The sequence below is a fragment of the Papilio xuthus genome, unplaced genomic scaffold (assembly GCF_000836235.2).
Source record: "Papilio xuthus unplaced genomic scaffold, Pxut_1.1 DF826923.1, whole genome shotgun sequence".
NCBI classification, from domain to species: Eukaryota; Metazoa; Arthropoda; class Insecta; order Lepidoptera; family Papilionidae; genus Papilio; species Papilio xuthus.
Window position 1 is genome coordinate 5,726,942 of NW_013531726.1, and position 18,858 is coordinate 5,745,799.

Genomic DNA, 18,858 nt, shown 5'->3' on the forward strand with positions numbered 1-18,858 from the left:
AAATACCATTCTAACTCATGATATAATTCTCTAGTAGGAATCCTGGGAACCATTTACATACTTCAATTGGTCTTATCTTTTTAATCGACACGTTTTTCTCGTGGGTAGTAATAATAGAAAAAAAATGCCGGTAGCAACCGTACGGAGAACGAGTTTTCTAGTCTCTAAGTCATAATACTTGTGTTTTATGAGTTTTCGTTATTGAGGTTTAATTGTAATAAATTCATTTATTAGTAAAGCTTTTTGATTTCGCTATGAGATTTTTTTTAAATTTTATTTAGGCTTTAAAAATATAAAAGCATGATAGCATTCGTCATCACTGAGGGGCTCGGAGCCTACCCTAAGTTAGGGGTGACTAGGCCAAAGTCAACACGTTGGCCCAGTGCGGGTTGACTTCACACATATCTTTGAATTTCTTCGCAGATATGTGCGTGCATCGCGATGTTTTCCTTCACTGATGTTTTCATTCTACTATGTAGTAGCACATTTTTACTTAATAAGCCTGTTTCAACATGTTTATTAATTTACAACGTTTGTAAATTTGATTCCGTGGGAATGTTGTCCATTCGTTGTTTTATTTATTTTATTAAATTTTTAGTTTGATTTTTTTGTATTTTAAATATAAAGATATTCCAGTTGTTTGTCTTTATTTAGATAAAAAATGACAATTTCTAGTTAAGAAATTATAAGCTTTATAAAACTTGTATTTATGTGTCCTCAATTAAGCAATAAGTGGGTTCCTAGTTTTTTAATGTCAGCTTGACAAGAGAAAGCTGTTTGAGCTGCATCTGGGAACGCTACGAGTTCTTATATATGTGTTGTTTTATTTACATAAATAATTATATTATTCATTATTACACAATATTTTACTTAAAATGCATTAAAACGTCGTAAAAATCGATAACAATCTTAATTGCATCTTAATTTCCAAAGATCGTAATCGTATTTTCGATATTTTCGAGCATCGGCAGCTTAGGAGTTAAACACTTGGCTTGTAATCTGTAGGTCGTGGGTTCGAATCCCGCCATGTATCAATGTGGTTTGTGTCTGATTCTGTGAAGAAATTCAAAGATATGTATAAAGTCAACATACCCGCACTGGGTCAGTGTGGTTGACTATAGCCTAGTCACCCTTGACTTAGGGTAGGCTCCGAGCCCTTCAGTGGGTACGTATAGTGAACTGACGACGATGTAATCGTATTTTTGTCTGATGACAGTAGCGCGAGGTATTCTTTGATTAAGAAATATTCATATTTTTCTCAAGGACTACATCTTTAAGTTATTATTTGTTACCGAAAAGTTAACAAAATATTTAAATAATTATATATTTGAAATGAAATATACAGAAATACGTAGACGTTCGACGACTTTACAACATAGAAGTTGACCTAAATTTTATAGATGCAGAGTGATTGGCTATGTCGAATCCTATCTACATTTCATACGATTTCCCCTATTTGGTTATGAATGGCCCTTAATTGTAACGTTGATTGACAGAAGTTATTTACCTCGATTTATTTTGAATGCAGATGCGAAGTAAATTGATCACAATTATATCGTAGCGCGGTTTGAATTGTGTAGTAAATTTAGTTTGTACCAACAATGACAAGGTGAAGGTAACGCTAAAAGTATTTAAAGAATGTTCCACTTTACCTTTTTAGCTATGTTTGCCGTAGAATGGCAAATCTTTTAACTATTCGATTTTTTATTTAACCGCCGGGGTATTTGTAACAATGATTAACAGCAAAGCTAATTTATTATAAATTAGTTGTCGCGTTAAACTATCGTTGTCGTGTTCTTCCAGACTGTATTCTACGTCTTTGGCAAATTTCAGCGAGATCCATATAGCCGTTCTAGAAATATCTTCTAATAAACATCAATACATCTAAACATTTGCATTTATAATATTAGTAAGATTGGTAAGTATTTGAAACTGTAAAAAATATAGGCTAAGATGTATTTCCCTTATACGATTAAAGGTATATTTGCCTGAATTGAACAGAAGTGACAAGCTGTAGATATTTTTCTGATAGCCGTGGGAATTGTTTATGACGACTATTAATTAGCGATGGAAAAGTAGATGAATGTCTTTCTCATTACTGTGCTGTCTATATTTTTTTGCTATATAACCTCTTTGCTAATTGTCTCAGCAATATCTTTGAACATATTTGTTCTTGGAATCTCACGATATTGTTTGATTCGCGTGTCTTATCTAGTGTCTTTATAACTTAATTTTATATTAATTTAACGCATATTAATATGTTTATTATCCTTTTTGGGTCACCTATAATGGTGGTGTTTTCTGAAGAAGGCGGTGACCGGTTTGATAATATTGTTTTGTTTTTGAATATTTTATTTCGTGCATCTAAAGTATATTTATTCATACCCAAATATCGCACCTTTTAGTTAATATTTTAAGGGGTTTTTGTATTAGACTTTTATATGTTACGTTATTTAAAGTCACGAGAACTTCACGAGTCACAAAACTTTTAGACATGATCCGATTATATTCAACCTTATTGATATATTACTTTAAATGTCTTTTAATTTTCTTGTAATTGTCGTAACGGTAAGTTCTCCATTTAGGTTCTATATTTATTTAATCTCGTTTACCTTTTGATCTTATTATAGTAATTTCCATTTCTCGACCTGATTTTACTTAGCATTCAAATTAATACAATTCGATTGTCCAGCAAAATAATCGATTCGTGTAATAAAATAGCGTGATCTTTTGTTCTTTATTCGGCGAATAATAATTTTAAATCTAATTTTATGTCAACGTTAGTCTTTTTTTTTTTAAAGATTTGTAATTATGATGAATATATTTTGTTCCTTCTTTAGATTATAGCATTTCTAAATGTATTTTTAATTGTTCTAAAATGTATGGTACTACTTTAATTCGACAGTATCCGTTTTATCGTATAACGGTATCGGAATAAACTTTAACGGATGCCTAAGCGGAATGACAATGGACGCGGCGCCCGCGCCACATGCCGAGGTGAAAGTGTTTCGCGAAAGTGAAGCCGGAACAAGCGAGATGACGTCATTACGATTTGCGCAACCCACCTTCTATGGAAACATTGCGAAATACCTCTTTGTCACTATATGTTTATGTAACACGTCGCGTGCTTATCTTTTTTTTCTTTTCGTATTTAAAAAATGTCAGTTGTCTTTTTTGATTGCACGCTTGTCATCGATCGGTTTTTATAGATATGAAACGTGGTGACTTTCGTATTTGATTGCGTAATAAACGTGACTAATTGTTTTATTTGCATTGTTAATATCGGATCACTATGTTTGTCTCGTTATTTGTTTATAATTGCATTCTTAATGTCAACATCCTAAAATATGTACTTGAAAACTTTTTAACACCAATTTAATCTTTTTATCGTACTTCGAACTAATATTATAAATGCGAATGTTATGATCTATCGATGGATCGATGTTTCTTTGAAAGTATCTCCAGAACGACTGCATTGATTGCGCTAAAATTTGGCATAGATATAGACTATTAATTAATAAGTTTTTAATCTCGCGCGGACGGACTCTCGGGCAACAACCAGTTGAAACATTTGAACGTTGTAATTTACTACATTTTTTTTTCAAATTCTACACTGAAGAACAAATGTATCGTTCAAGAGGGATATTGAATAAAATCATATAATAGAAGTGCTACACCCCCTTGGTCACGTACGGGACGTAGCGATGTAATCAAACAATGCTCTCTTTTGCTTCAAGTGAACTGGAAAGTGGCACTTGGCCAAATAAAACGCCACCTGCTGTCTTTGTAAACTGTAATTATTATAGCTCTAATCCTAAATAGGTACTCACTGTAAAAGGGTTTAATAAAAAACTCTTTTGTTGCGATCATTTATAATACATTTTGCTAACTTATTATTTTTAACAGTGGTAGAGCCCGCTTTAACATCTTCGCATGAATGGCCAGGTTTGGCCGATGCCACGACCATATAGATGACAGATGTAAAGTGGAAACAATTCCGCGTTTTATCTGATGAGTGTGCGTCCCGGAGGCCTAATTTTAGTCTTCTTTCCCTTCCCACCATTTTTCTTATAAGGAAAGGTTGGAAAGTGGATTTTCCGGATGAAAGAGAGGGAAAATATTACCTTTCTGTGCATCGCTTCCTCTGTCGATTAAAGGTAGGCAACGCATATGCAATTGCGTTTGTCTATGGGCAACTGTCGCTTCGCTATTTCAGCGATATTTCAAGTGGTCGCTCGCTCGTTTGCCACCTTATGATTTAGAATATTCTTAATACGATAAGCTTTTCAATAATAATGAATCGCTCTGTTGATGTAGATAGTATAAAGTGGTCTTTAAGTAGCAAATTACCGACGAATAGAACTCAATTTCTTTTAAAATATTAACATCAGTGGATTGCCTCTGTTCTTTAGGTACATTAAGGTTTTTGTTAAGTTCATAAAAAGTACAATCGCTCGATGTTTTCTAGTCTTAATATAAATTAGCAATGTTTAAATAACTATGAATCTCGACCATCTTCACTTTGAAAACAATTCTTACCGACGACTTGATTTTACAGAGAAAGTTACGCGTAAGTAATATTTTAGGGAAAGAAATTAATAGGTTTAATGCACGATTTTATGACTTTTAAAATCAGAAATAGTATTGTAAAAAAGGATAAACGTCAAAATATATTTAATGAAGGATTAGTTACTATTTGATGCCCAAATAATCATGAATTTTAAATAGTTATCGGCAATAATAATTTTTAATATAAATAATTTGTTAATAATTACGCACACGTATATTATATGAACACAACACGTACATTATATGAACGAGATAAGTCTCTTATCTCGTTCATATAATATATTTACTAAAATATTATCTTTAACATCTATTAAGATATAAAAAAGGTAAAACGCATCTAGTATCAGCAATACAAAGAAACAAATGAACAAAATTTTAATGTCAGACAAATAAAATCTTTGAACATTTGACTCGAGTCGGTACGCTTTTAGTGGCGAGTACATTTCGTGCTATATGTATTACAGTAGCCAATCGTACGGTCGATTTTCATCGCTACCCTTGTGTAGCAAAGGGCGGACGGTAGATGCAAGGGCGCCGCGACCTTGCCCCCCTCTCCCGCAGGAGGGGAGAAGTCTAGAGGTCGGAGTGCGTGTCTACCTTCGATGCGTTCCACGGCCATTGTTTGCCATTGGATATGATAAAGGCGATTATTATCAACCTTTTGTCTCGACTTCAAATCTAGCATGGTTGTAGAAAGTTTAGAAGTGACCCCTCGTCGGATACAGACGTCAAGGTTAGGTATAACGATAATATTACAAGTCTAGATTTTATGATAAATGCTAACATCTTATTATATTTATTTTGATGGTATTTTACAAATAAATAACTAATGTAACGAAAATAAAATATTAAACAGTATTGGAATTAATTCTTGTTGAAATGGAAACTTCTGTTTAAGTGGAATTAGTAATTAATAAAGGTTTCAGGGAGCTTCTTGGAAAAGTTTGAGGATTAATGGAATTATATTTCCAGTTTTCGTCTAAGACTTGGAATGGGGAAAGTAAATTTCATCGTTGGTAATTGAATTTACCACGGATATGTGACCCCTTCACGTTTTTCGATTTAAGTTTTTGATATTACGAGAAAATTATTCCTAAAAGGCCTTGTTGACTTTAAAAATCTTTTGAATGTGTACTAAGATTTAGGATTATTTGAATAAAACGCATATTTTGCGGACGTGATGAAGAATATGAAAATGATCGTAAATAAAGGATCAACCAATCTCTTTGTTAAAATGTAAGATTTAAATATTTGAGAAGTTAATTATAGTGTCGACATAAAAAAAATGGTTTGTAACTAATAAAATATTGCAATGTTTTCAAAGCTAAATTTTATATACATAAAAGGACTAAGCTTCTTTAATATGTTTTTTTTGTTATTTAAATATTCAAATTTGCATAAGATCTTATATCTTGAGTCTTACTTAAATTTTATGTCCTTTACTGAACCTTTAGATATTTATCTTAACAACTTGATGTAGATTCATCATCATTAGCTCACTGCATGTCCCCACCGAGGGGCTGGGAGCCTACCCTAAGTTAAGGGTGATTAGGCCATAGTCAACCACGCTGGCCAAGTGCGGGTTGACTTCACACATATCTTTGAATTTCTTCTCAGATATGTGCAGGTTGCATCACTATGTTTTCCTTCACCGTAAGAACGTCGGATAAATGTACATATGTAAATCGGAAATCGAAAAACACATTGGTACATGGCGGGATTCGAACCCAGGACCTGCAGATTGCAAGTCAAGTGCTTGACCACTGAGCCACCGACGCTCTTAGTATTGTATATGTATAGCTCAAAAATGTATGTTTAAGAATTGATATAAATATATAATTTTTATCTCAGTTGTAAGTTTGTTGTCTACAGATAGAGTATTATCATAAGAATGTTATCAGCTTCCGTATTTATTTGTGTTATAAATAATTTAATCGTGTAATATTTTGTAGGGTGTTTGTAATATAGAAACTATTGCTTAGAATTCTGCTTTATCACTTAAGCACTGATAACGTAGTTAAGTGGAAAACAAAACAAGTGGTTTGATAAAATAATATCTGATTGTGATAAATGGCTTATGTAGTAACTAGATTGTCGAAACAATGGAAGTTTTGTGTTATTGCTTTGAAAACCTTTGCTTTTGAACTTTGTTATCACTATTTTCAATAACGAAGAAATTCCATTCAACTATGTTATAAAAGAACGCTTAAAACTTTGATAAAATAGACACGACAAATGAACTCTGATAACTCTGGCGCTTCTAATGGCGCCTCATTATGACACACTCAACTATTATTACGTATCACAATCGAGTTTAGTGGACGGTTTTCACGAAGAATCAATTTGAATGGTTGAAATTGTGTCCCGATTCATACATCGGTCTTATAGGTCTGTTTGTAATGACGTCTCTAAGAATGCAACGCGATCTCCCGATTTATAGACGATGCACAAACGAGGCTGAATAGGCGTTAGTGTCGCAGACTTTGTGGCCCGACTTGGTTTATAGCGCTGTAAAGCAAGCTTGTGCCGCGTCAGCGTATAACATGATATTAACTTACAATTTCGTTGTCGTTGCTGGCAATTCTAAAAATAGGGCGCAGCCTCACTTTGAAGAATATTTTGAATACGTAAATTCGAACATAATTTTGCGAAATAAAAAAATACGCGATCGTGTTTTCCATTCATATGTTTACGTTACAAGAACTGCTATTTTGCTTCATACGTTTTTACAATGACATCTGAATACCTGCAGATTTAAAAAGAAAACTCTGCTATATTGAGAGAGTTTTTTCTTTTTACATTTCTATTTACGCGTCCCTTAACCCTTTGAGTGCGTTGAAATGTCCATTGATGCGTGCCTCTTAATTCAATGGTTTTAAATGTAAGGGAATCGTCGTACATGGGGACTGTCACTATAGCGAGGTACCGACATGTTTATACGGCGTCAACGATGTTAAATTGTTTTGTCACCTCTTTGGATTGGATTTACATTTCCCTTTTAAGTGTCAATTAAAAAATGTTGTTTGATTTTCTCTAGTATTTTAAAACTGGTGTAGTAATAATTAGCAGAAGTTTTTTTCCTGCGACTATCATGTTTGTGAGTAGCTTTTAAAACTTTTAATATTTTCATTAGCATAATTTAAATGACTTCCTTACCTCGATTTCTATTTAAAAAGTTAATTGTGCGTACTAATCTTAATTTAGTATCCCACTGCACGAAATAATTAAACTCTTTGTTACTTAAAGCAGTGGGAACGGCGCCTTACTTTGAATAAAGGAAGCATGGCGTAAACGCTTAGTGTTCAGTGAAAGTGCCGGCTTAGAACGGCGGCGCCAATCAAAATCGCATTAGGCCTCCGGTGCGGGCGCGCGGTAGTCACGTGAAGCGCTTATTGTTATCGATGTTTTGGATTTATATTTTACAAGTCATTTGTTTTATTGCCACGGAATAGCATTAATTTTTATTTGAATACTAGCTGTTGCCCGCAACTCCGCCCGAACGGTATAAAAAAACTTAACAAGTAGTCTATACGTTTTTCCAGACTACGTTCTACATCTTTGCCAAATTTCAGCGTGATCCATGCAGCCGTTTTGGTACCTTTAAACAAACATCTATACATTCGCATTTATAATATTAGTAAGATAGAATTGTGTACTTGAAATAGGTAGAGAATAGTTCTTTGTATACTGAAGGTCTGCCAGAAATCGTAAATATATAAAATACCACCTCTTAATCTTTTGTATTTTAGATTTATTTATGTTAGCATTATCTATACTCATCAGAATTTTATATTGAATGTTGTAAATCATTCATAAATAAACTTGATTTCTTAGATAAAATAGTACTACAACACAACAGTATTCTGCAGTAATTTCCAATAATAGCCAGTATGTACGGAAGATAACTGTTTGACTTTAATACAATCGGCATAATTCCGTTGATTTGTGTCATATCATCGTAGCAACTAACGTATAATCTTATCTTTTTTAAATAGAGTATGTTCTCAATCCATATTAACTGTATTTGTTATCAACATAACTCCGGTAACTTATGTTGAAAGAAGTTTGTGTGCTTTAATTTTAATAAAATTTCATTTTGCTATTATTGATGGTTCTCGAAACGCGAGAAAAAAATGGAAAGCGTAAGTCGATAGTGTTAATAAAGGTGCAAACAACGAAACGAGTTTTTAACAAGTTTTAGTTGGTGGTTTTACCACTTTTGCGGTCGGGAGCTTGAAATTTGTCAAAATATTTGCTTTTCCTTGCCTCTTTGGTAACTAATAAAGTAAACTCGTGGACTTTGTTTTGTAACTCTCGATATGTAGTTAGATGTTCTCTCTTTTAGTAAGGAGCAGAGTGGAATATTAATTGTTTATGATTTTTCTGAACGAGTAACTTTTAAAAGCACTATAGTAGTAATCTATTACATTTGTATAGGTGCTTTGGGTGAATGATGCAACTGAAACTCATACAAATAAGTGCGTGTTTCTCGTTGGACGGACCGTCCTAGTAATTAATCGGTGTAGTAGGATTTTTTTCCCATTGGGCCGAGATTATTATCTCAGAAATTTCATTGGTCAAATAAAATCCCAAATTAGTTATTGTTTTTTAAAAGAACTATTATTTTTATGAGAAATGAATACGCAATATTTGTTTTGCTGATATGTTTAGATTTAACAAGGTTACAATCTCTACTATGTAGCGACTTTTTTTACTTTCACTGTAAACAAATAAGTGTACACTTGATAACAATCTTTGTAGTGTTTAAACGCATTATACTATAAAGAATGTCACATATATTGGATTGTGCGCGACTGTACAGCTGGAGGCAAATACGATCTTATTAGGTGAAAGGTCACATTGGTATCTGTTGAAGAAGAAAGGTTATCTAATGATGTTATGCGGATACATAGAAGACTTAAAATATTTAAAAATATATTAGAAGTGTTAGCCTTCCTGACATACAAATGCCAAGAAGTAAGGAGGTAGGAAAGAATAAAGAAAGACACCTTACACGGTCAAAAAGGTAACAATACAATAAATAAACACAAAATAAAAAAACAAAAACAAACGAAGAATTCTGTTCATTTCGATATTCGAGTTGTTTAAAAAGGAGCTACCTCAAAATAATGATAGTTTATTACAGCCAAGTTAGTAAATAAAGTAAACATGACAACATAGAGGAGATGTGAGAAATGATAACTTTTATTCAATACTAGCTGTCGCCCGCGACTCCGTCCGCGTGGATATATGAAAAACTTAATTAGTGTAGCCCACCCATCCATCCATCCATATTACATCTATCTAAACATTCGCATTTATAATATTAGTAAGTTAAATAAAAAGCATCTCTTCGAGGAATAAATTCGAAAAAAAAAAGAATAAATAGTATTCTATGTCCGTCTTCTGGCTCTAAGCTACCTTCTCACCAATTTTCACCAGTTCTTGAGTTATAAATAGTGTAACTAACACGACTTTATTATTATATTCAAAGACATCTTTGAAAGTACGGTTCGGAATCCTTTTTACCAGATGGAATATGAATCGTCGTATGGACCACTGCCAGGATAGTACATGGAAAACATTGCTATTGTGACAGGTCGTAAATGCTGTCGTCGTGATAGCGAAACTAAAACAAAAAAGGCGAATTTAAGTGCATCTTTTTGAAGTTTTGCCAAGAAAATTGAATGAAACGAGAACTGGAGAAAGGCGGAACTTCTTAACAGAGATATGTTGACAGAATAAATTGACCAGGTTTTTTTCTCTTTATTGTTTAAAATTTATAGTTGGAATATATCTGAAATAGATGTACTTGAAAGCCTAATTTTGTAACCTTTATTCACAATTACATTTATAAACAGTATTTGATGAGAATTGCACAAAACTTACGATTCGTTTGTAGGATGCCTTGATTAATATCTAAAAAATATACGTAAAGCTTAAAAAGAGCAGGTTAAAATGCAACAAAAACGTAACGAGTTGTAATTGACTCGATCTTCTTTCCCCAATAACAAAGAAACTAATATTTGTGTGCTCCGAATTGTAAATTAGTAGGACGTCGATTCGTTCTGCCTAAATTGATCAGTTTTCTTATTTTATAATTTCATTGTGCATCTTCCCTTTTTTATAGGTTGAATGATTAATTTAAGTGGTGTTTTCACGGTTGTTTATCAACCATTAAAAATTTGGAAACTTTTGTGCCATATCAGGTATCCACAACACCTGGACTAGCGTTACCCAACGGTGCGATTTTTGTGGAATTTCCTACCTCGCCCAGCAGAGTTGTGGAACGGTCTATTCTTTATACAACTTTGGGCGGCAACGCACCTGTAGTTTCTTAAAAATCATCCCGGTCGCAGTTCTCGCCGCTCGTTTTCGTTTTTTTATGGTACAAATATAAATGTAAGAAAGCAAATGCTGCACAAAATAGCCGCAAAGTGAAATCACCGATCATAAATCATAGAACGGTAGTAATGATTGTGTTCTGGCGGATGTTGACGTAACATTGGTATTTACGTAACATCTAGCCCATAACCCTCTGGTGTTACTTTCACCCAGCCGTGGGCAATCAACAAGCTCGTAGCCGTCGTAGCAATGAACCGCTTTGAACCGGTGAGAGCGAGAGTGGATGATTTTGTGGCGCACGCGACGTTTATCTATACTTTTTGTCATATCTATGTGAAACTATGTCTTTATATTTTTTCTATTGTTACATAGAAGCAAAAGCTTCCATAGAAATGTGACTTTCTATGAAAATTTTAGAGCATGAAGATCATTTAAACACGAGCTATGTTTTTCTCCTTGATAAAATGTCTTGTGTTTGTTTATAAATGTAACAACTTGGTATTATCCATTGCGATACAACTTTATCAATAAAAAATAATGTTTACAAATGGTATATGCTTTATCTCTAATCAATCGATAGATAAAGCATTGTAACCAACCAAAATATTTTAATCGATTTTATATACAGGGTGTCCCAAAAGGTTATGTACATAGGAAGGGGGATGATAGGGGTGGTCACAAGGGTGACCAGAAAAATAAAATAAAAATTCCCCTCTGGGTATTAAAAAAATAAATGGCATTTTTTAAAAACTTAAAAATTTTACACCTGGGGCATTAATTTTCTTTAAAATCTTTGTTAGTTGTATTGTTTTTTTTATTTCATATTGATAAAGATTTATTGACGATAACATAATAGTTTTTTTTTAAATATAGCAATATTTGTAGGTAACCGATGGTTACAAAATTGACCCGGAAGGTATAAAATCATCCCCCTTCCTATGTACATAACCTTTTGGGACACCCTGTATATATTTTGATGAGACTGCTGTTATATCAGTAATATAAATTAGATTCTTGATAGTATTGGTTTCAGTCATAAATGTACTTACAGTAAAAATAATTCAAGACCATTTTACCGTTGCGCTCACATGTTCTAAGTTGAAATAAATAAATTAAACAATATACCGTTAGTACAATACGCAGTTGTCTTGTTTGTGCCAAATTATAGTCGATCGATTACGAGAATGTCCCACATTTGACTTGTTAATGTGAACCGAACTGACCCGGTGACATTCTAATAATTAATGTTTCTTCCGGTTCTTCTTGAAGTTACGATTAACTGACTAGCTGATTAAGTGGATGTTCGTAATTATGTTATGATTTTAATTTTGTAGCTCAAATGTTTAATTTAATTATTATAGTGTATAAATAAGTTATGTTTGAGTAGAGTTTAAATATCCATTGTTTTACGTTATTTTCATAAAAATATTAATGTATTATAAAAGTTTTGAAAAAAAAAGATTCGAATTCTTCTTTTTTTATAATTAACTAAGTATATCTCTGTGGTCGTCAAATCAATATTTTCTTAAAATTTGGTTTGTTATATAAAGTTTTACTGGAGTGAAAATCGACAGTTATAAAATAAATTTATCATTTTATTACTATGGAAAGTTAAAACATTAAATTCAATCTAAATACGATTGTGACACAATTTCCCTTAAACCATAAAATCGAGTTACGCAACACAAATTAAACGAGTCGGTCAGCGAAATGGCAACAGCGAGTTAAGTGTTCGCGTATTATTTATTCACGGCCCGATGTCGAATCCGAAACGGACTTTCGATAAGAATATTTTCTCGCGATGAAAGTTCCATCGGTTAACACATGCGCAATTATGAATATGCTAAATGAACACGAATACATGGAACACGTTATATGTATATACATAGTGTGAGTTGAACGTTCGAGAGAGGCTCGTGAGTCAGGCTTCACTTTCACCCGCGCCTGTGGGCGGAAGCCTCCGCCATATGGGGGTAGTCGATAATCAAGATCAAGATAAATGTCGTAAACACTTTCATTTATTAATAACTTGAAACTAACGTGCATTGAAATGCAAGTTTAAATCTTACTGAATTGTTACTTACTGATTGATGAATGTTTGTTAGAAGTTACCTCCAAAATGGCTGCATGAATGTCGCTGAAATATGGCATAGATATAGAACATAGTTTGGAAGAACACATAGGCTACTAATTAAGTTTTTTTTTAAATTTCACGCTGACGGAGTCGCGGGTGACAGCTAGTAATGTCATAAGTCTGAACAATCATAGCAATGTCTTACCAATGTGAGCAAACATGAAAACTAAAATTAGTATCTTTTAGATTTCTAAAGCCACAAATTTTCTTCCATCTTTAGAAAGTCTCGTATAGCAAATTAAGTGAACTAATAATTATTTGTCTTATTATTTTATTCCATACATTTTTATTTGTTGTTATTTACACGTATCTCAAATTTATGTAGTGTACGAATTTGTTTGCTTATTTACGAATGCATCAGCGTAGGAAGTTTGGCAATAGCTCGAATAATTAATTGTTCAACAACAATGCATCTTGCACCATCTAGAAGTTTAATATTTATCAAATATTATCATTGCGTACAAAATTATTTTATTCTACATCTTCTTCTTGAGGTGCCTCTCCGACTAACGAAGTTTGGCGATCAGTTCTCCATATTCTACATAGTTTATGTGTTTTGCTTGTTAGTTGTAACGCAATAAAAGTTCGTAATCTTGTATTTGGAGATATTATTTTCGTCGATACATTTGTGATCTTATAAGCTATAAACTAAATGCTCAAGCCAGTTGTTTCGTTATTGGTTTGCAGATCAATAAATGCACATGTTTTACAACATCACGCTTAGAAATACCATTAAAGCTCACGGAAGCGTCGTTTTTGAAGTTATTAAGTTTCCGTGCACGTTATTATATAAATTCTTAACGGACTATTAATGACAATATTCTTTATGTTTCCAGGTAAGTTTCTTAAATTTAACCGACGAGATTACGACGCCTCGGTGGTAAGTAAGCTTCACAGATAGTTTATTGTAATTTTTTTTTCTAATTCTAATATTGAAAAGTGAATATAGTTTTCGAATTCTTACGTAGTCGTTACATGTGTTGTTATCGCAAATTCAACGAATGAAAAAGAGCGCGTTATCGGCTTGAAACGTGTAAAACAAGGCGGCGGCGTTTTGTTTTTAGAGCGGCGGAAAGGTAAACAACGGTTTAATTGTTAAGCGATTAGGGCGGTGAAGCTTTGCGGTGCAACGACGCTCGCGACAGCGACAGTCGCCCGAGCGAGCGGCGGCGAGCGGCGACGCTCCCACCCGCCGATTGCGGCCGCGGTCCGCGCTCATTCACTTCAGTCCTCCGTTGTCTGCCGCGGCGAGCGCACGTGTACACCGCGCGCCTCCGATGTTAGTACACGATTACGAAATATATACGCGACTCGGACTTTTACTGTGACAGTGAAGCGACTGCCTTCGAATATGGGTTAAACGGCTCGCGCTACACCATGAGTCCGGGCGAGCGCGCCGCCCTCGGGCGCCGCGAACCCGCTCGCCCTCAGTACGGGGCCACGGCACCGGGTTTCCCGCCACAGTACTACCCGCCCTACGGAGTGCCCCATCCGAACGCGTGGCTGGGCGCACCCCTCATATCCATGGCGGGGCGCACGCCGCCGGCGCGCAACACACCTGTGTCCAAGCTGGCGATGCACGCACAGGGCGCCCCACTCATCATACAAAACAGACACGATCGCAGGAAATATACCACAGTACCGGAGCAGCGGAATCACCGCCCTTCTGGGCATACGGAGCAAATAACTAGGGACAGATGCGAATCACTGGATAACAGGCAACGCAACCAGCAGCAACAGACGCGATCCGCCCGCAACGGACGCAATAACAATACGGATGCAGTCAGTGTCGCCAGCGACGAAAGTTCCGGCTCTACCAACTCTGAAACCATGTTGCCTAGGATTATAAAACCTCGGAAACGTCGCAAAAAAGATAGAAAACCTAATAACATTGTGCCGCACGATATGACGGCGGCCCCGTTAGACATTGGTGATGTTGGACACTGTGCAGTGAGCAGCATGTCGCCGGGCTCGCATGGCTTGTACGAAGAATCGTACTGTCGCGATATTTCAATGCAATATCGTTTAGATGTCAAGGTGTTGGAGTACTCCGAACCAGCGCCCGAGACGTATCGCGTCTCAGCTTTAGGAGAAGCCTTAGAAGCTACCCGTTTCGGTCTTATAGAGGCAGCTTCGCCTTCCGAATCTGCAGTAAGCTCATGTCAGTGTCGCTATTGTGATCCCGTAGGTCAGATCTGGGATGCCGACTCGATCGCGGATTTGTTGGATGAAAATTCGAGTGGTGATTTTGCGCCCACGAAATTGGAAGATTCGATGAAAGTCGTTGGACCTCTCGGGAGACGCGGCGCAGATACTATTCTACGTCGCAGTTGGAGCGACCCCTCTTCCCGTGCTCCAGAAAGGCGAGACACATCCACTGGAGATCTTCTTACTTCGTCTAATCTGTACTCTTTATTCCCACCTTCGAGACGAGCGAGCTCCCCCGAGTCACGGTCTCCGCTGGCATTGGAGATCTCCTCAGAGATCGTAACGTCATTAAATGGCCAGCGCGATTTGGAAATAAAATTGTTTTCGACCTCGCCCCCGGCCACGAACTCCGACCGGCGCTCCTTCTTCGATGATAAAAGTGAAAGTGATGTGAACAGTTGTAAGATTGCGGGCTACGAATTTAAATTTAGCAGTGCAGTGGACAGTGAGAGATCCGTGTCCAGTGCTCGCGCCAGCGAGGGGAAGAACGACACGGAGGCCGTCGGGTCCCCGCGTAATATTTGTGATTTAGCCATAGTTACTGCCTGAGGCGCTTGTGATCGATTATGTAAAGTGTTAGCGCCGACACTCGGTCGACGCTCGCTATTTGAGCTGGACTCAAATTGTCACAGCGAGGCATGCACGGAGCGTCTCACGCGACACAAACTGAGATCTCCGTATCGGTTTCCTGTAGATTCTATAATTAATTTATTTTTAACAATAGCTTATGGAACTGGCTTTGGGGCTTTATCTGGAGTTGTTTTAGGAATGTAACGATTCGCCGTTAGGATGTTATTACGCCTACTGTTTAACGCGAGTTTACTGTATCGTATATGTTTTTTTTAATTGGATGATACGTGAACAAGTGTACATAGTGCGCGGCTAGGTTTCCGCGAATTGTAGCGGTCGGCGCAGTGGCCTAACTGGCAGTTTGCAATTAGCGTTTCACACTAGTGACACGGTTGCGCAGCTCCGTGGCGCTCGGCGCTGCGGCGCGGCGCTTTCCTCGTCGCGCCTCGTTCCGGCTGCCGCTTCTTGCACCGGTTCTCACCACCGATCACTTTTATTTTGTTCCGAGTAATTGTTGGCTCACTTTTCACCCATAAGGCCGGCGAGGGCGACGTAGACGGTCGAACGACGACCGGACTTCGATCGCGCATCGCGGGCCACTGGACCAGTAGACCGGGTTGCGAGTCACGCGTCCGCAATACATAATGTCTTTTAAGCTACGTCAGTCAACTCATCAGGCATGTGTATTTAATTAATTATCACAAAAGTATCGCGGGATTTGATGTATTAAAATATCATTTTTTTAAATAATAGAAATCTAAAGTGTTTACGTCGGATACATAATAACACTTATTCAATGTCATTTGTATAAATAAGCGTGTCTTATCATATTGTTATCAGTATGTTACGTGTAATTTATAATTTATCCATAATTCATCTAACTGCGTTAGTGCATTCAACTGTAAAGAAATAAATATACATCATTAAACACATAAATAAAGACCAAATGGAATTGTTTAAGCAATGCGGAAATGTAGAAGTCAAAAGGTCGAGCGTGTCAAATGGTAATTAGACCTACTTAATGTAATAGATTTCGAGGTCGGTTTATTTTAAAAGAACTATATCTGTCCCACTTTGCGTATCTTAAATAATGTCAAATGGCATTAGATAGAGTACTTATGAAAATTAATTGAGTGTAATAAATGTTCATAAATATGTTTGCGTCAGACACATTACGCGTTTACCGCCTCAAATGATCGCAATTCCCTGTCGCAAGTCACGCGTCCTAGGAAAACAATGAACGTCGTAATTATAGCCAGAGTATAAAGGCGCTATTAGCCCGATAATAGCTTAGAATCGTTTCATAGAAGGTGCAATACTGATAAAAAGCCGCGATAAGTTTTCCCTCCATTAGGTTTATCTTTGTTTCTGTTAGGCCTCAGGCCGTTAACCTCACTGTGGAAAGCTCCGAAATTCGCACTATATGCACAAATATTAGTTTAAATAATGTACGACCACGGTTCAGCGTCTTGTTTGTTGAATACATTTTGTACGTATTTTAAAATGTAAAAGGCAAATGTTGCGGTGTTTTTTTATGCAAAATACGATGATAAAATGTAATAGAAAATGTGTTTCATAACACTTTCACTGCTTCGTGTTGTGGACAGTGGTTGTGTTGACACAAAGCGTATTCAGTACACGTATATTACGAATGCTATGGTGTAAGGTATTGTAACTTTAGTAACATGCGGCGAATCGACAATTTCCATTTTCGTTGTGCTTTCCTGTTCTATTCTTTCTTCAAGCGAGGGTCCAACTATGTGAGGGATGCCAGATAAAGCCCCATTATGTAGATAATGTGAATATTACTAAGTTATTCATGGATTTGTACATCCGTATACCGTTGCTATCGTTGAGTTTTACGCTCCATGGGCGGTTTAGTTCTACCTTTTTCGTTTTTTTCCTTGTGGTGTGCTTATATTGCTTGGCGCGTGCGTGGGACGTCATGATAAATTGGTGTTGTTTTATTTTTTCTTAACGCTAGGGCTCGAAGTAGACGAGTTATTACAGTCTATCTGCTAAAGTTAAACTAAATCGTATTAGTGGTACCGCGTCGCTCGCCTATCAAATATTTTCCTATCATTCTACAAATAACCGGTCAAATAGCTGTGTGACGGCTGTACCGAGCGACGCCTAATTTATTATTTTATCTAAATGTACATGGAAAGCTTTTTTATAGCTGAGATAAGCTACGGACTCAATGTCGTCCGCTTCGGTGACTTGGAATTGGGTAATTTTGAATATTTAGCCGTTGAGAGATGTAAATTGAATTTTAAATCTATAGATCTCGTCAATTTCGAGTCCCTAGCTGTTTGGGGGACTGTGTAAGGGGCGTGGCGCCGTACGCAGTTGTAAGGCTCAACGATACACCAACATACTATTGTAAACAAAATAGGCTATGTCTAACCTACAGAGTGAATGCATTTTATATATATATAAAAAATTAAATAGGTTTAATAATTTGTTTGTGTACGTCGTGAGGCACGAGTTACACGCTTGCACACTATTTTTGTATAATAAATACCATCATGTCCCGATAATTTTGTTTTATTTTAATCTGTTTCTGGCCAAATAAATTTAAACATTAAAAAAAAGTATCTTTTTAACTGCTGCGATTCAGATGATAACATTTGATTGTTTAAATGTCAATCCTATTGCCACGGAAATATTTTATAGATACATATTAAAATTTCATATTGAGTTTAATAGTCTTTCAATGTTGTTTGCATTTTTAGAACTACTTTTACCCAGTAATTATTGAAGAAAATAATCAGCATAGGATTATTAATAATTTTGATTCTGTACCCGTTATTTATAATTTCAGTCTTCTAGTGTTTTCAAAAATGTTTTGAAGTTACGAAAGTATACTTTGTGATGTCATACGTTAGTTGTGAACAAGGATATCCATTGTCGTTGAACAGCTGTTTGTTGCGCGTGCGCATTGTGTGATGTTTATTTACAAAAGAACGTGTGCCCGATTGTGGACGGTACGTCGGATTCGAACTTGAAGACAAACTGTTTACATTTTTGTG

General features: G+C 35.9%; 2 protein-coding genes across 5 annotated transcripts in view; both read left to right on the plus strand.

Annotated features, from left to right (window-relative positions):
• Positions 1-18,858, plus strand: part of twin (CCR4-NOT transcription complex subunit 6-like twin) — a 160,868-nt gene that overhangs the window by 17,902 nt on the left and 124,108 nt on the right. The window lies entirely within an intron of this gene.
• Positions 14,184-18,262, plus strand: LOC106122492 (uncharacterized). Its single transcript, XM_013318478.1, has one exon. The coding sequence runs from the start codon at positions 14,426-14,428 to the stop codon at positions 15,803-15,805; it is 1,380 nt and encodes a 459-aa protein (XP_013173932.1). The 5' UTR covers positions 14,184-14,425; the 3' UTR covers positions 15,806-18,262.

Coding starts and splice junctions, on each gene's coding strand:
- LOC106122492 (XM_013318478.1), top strand. CDS start 14,426: ATGAGTCCGGGCGAGCGCGCCGCCCTCGGGCGCCGCGAACCCGCTCGC.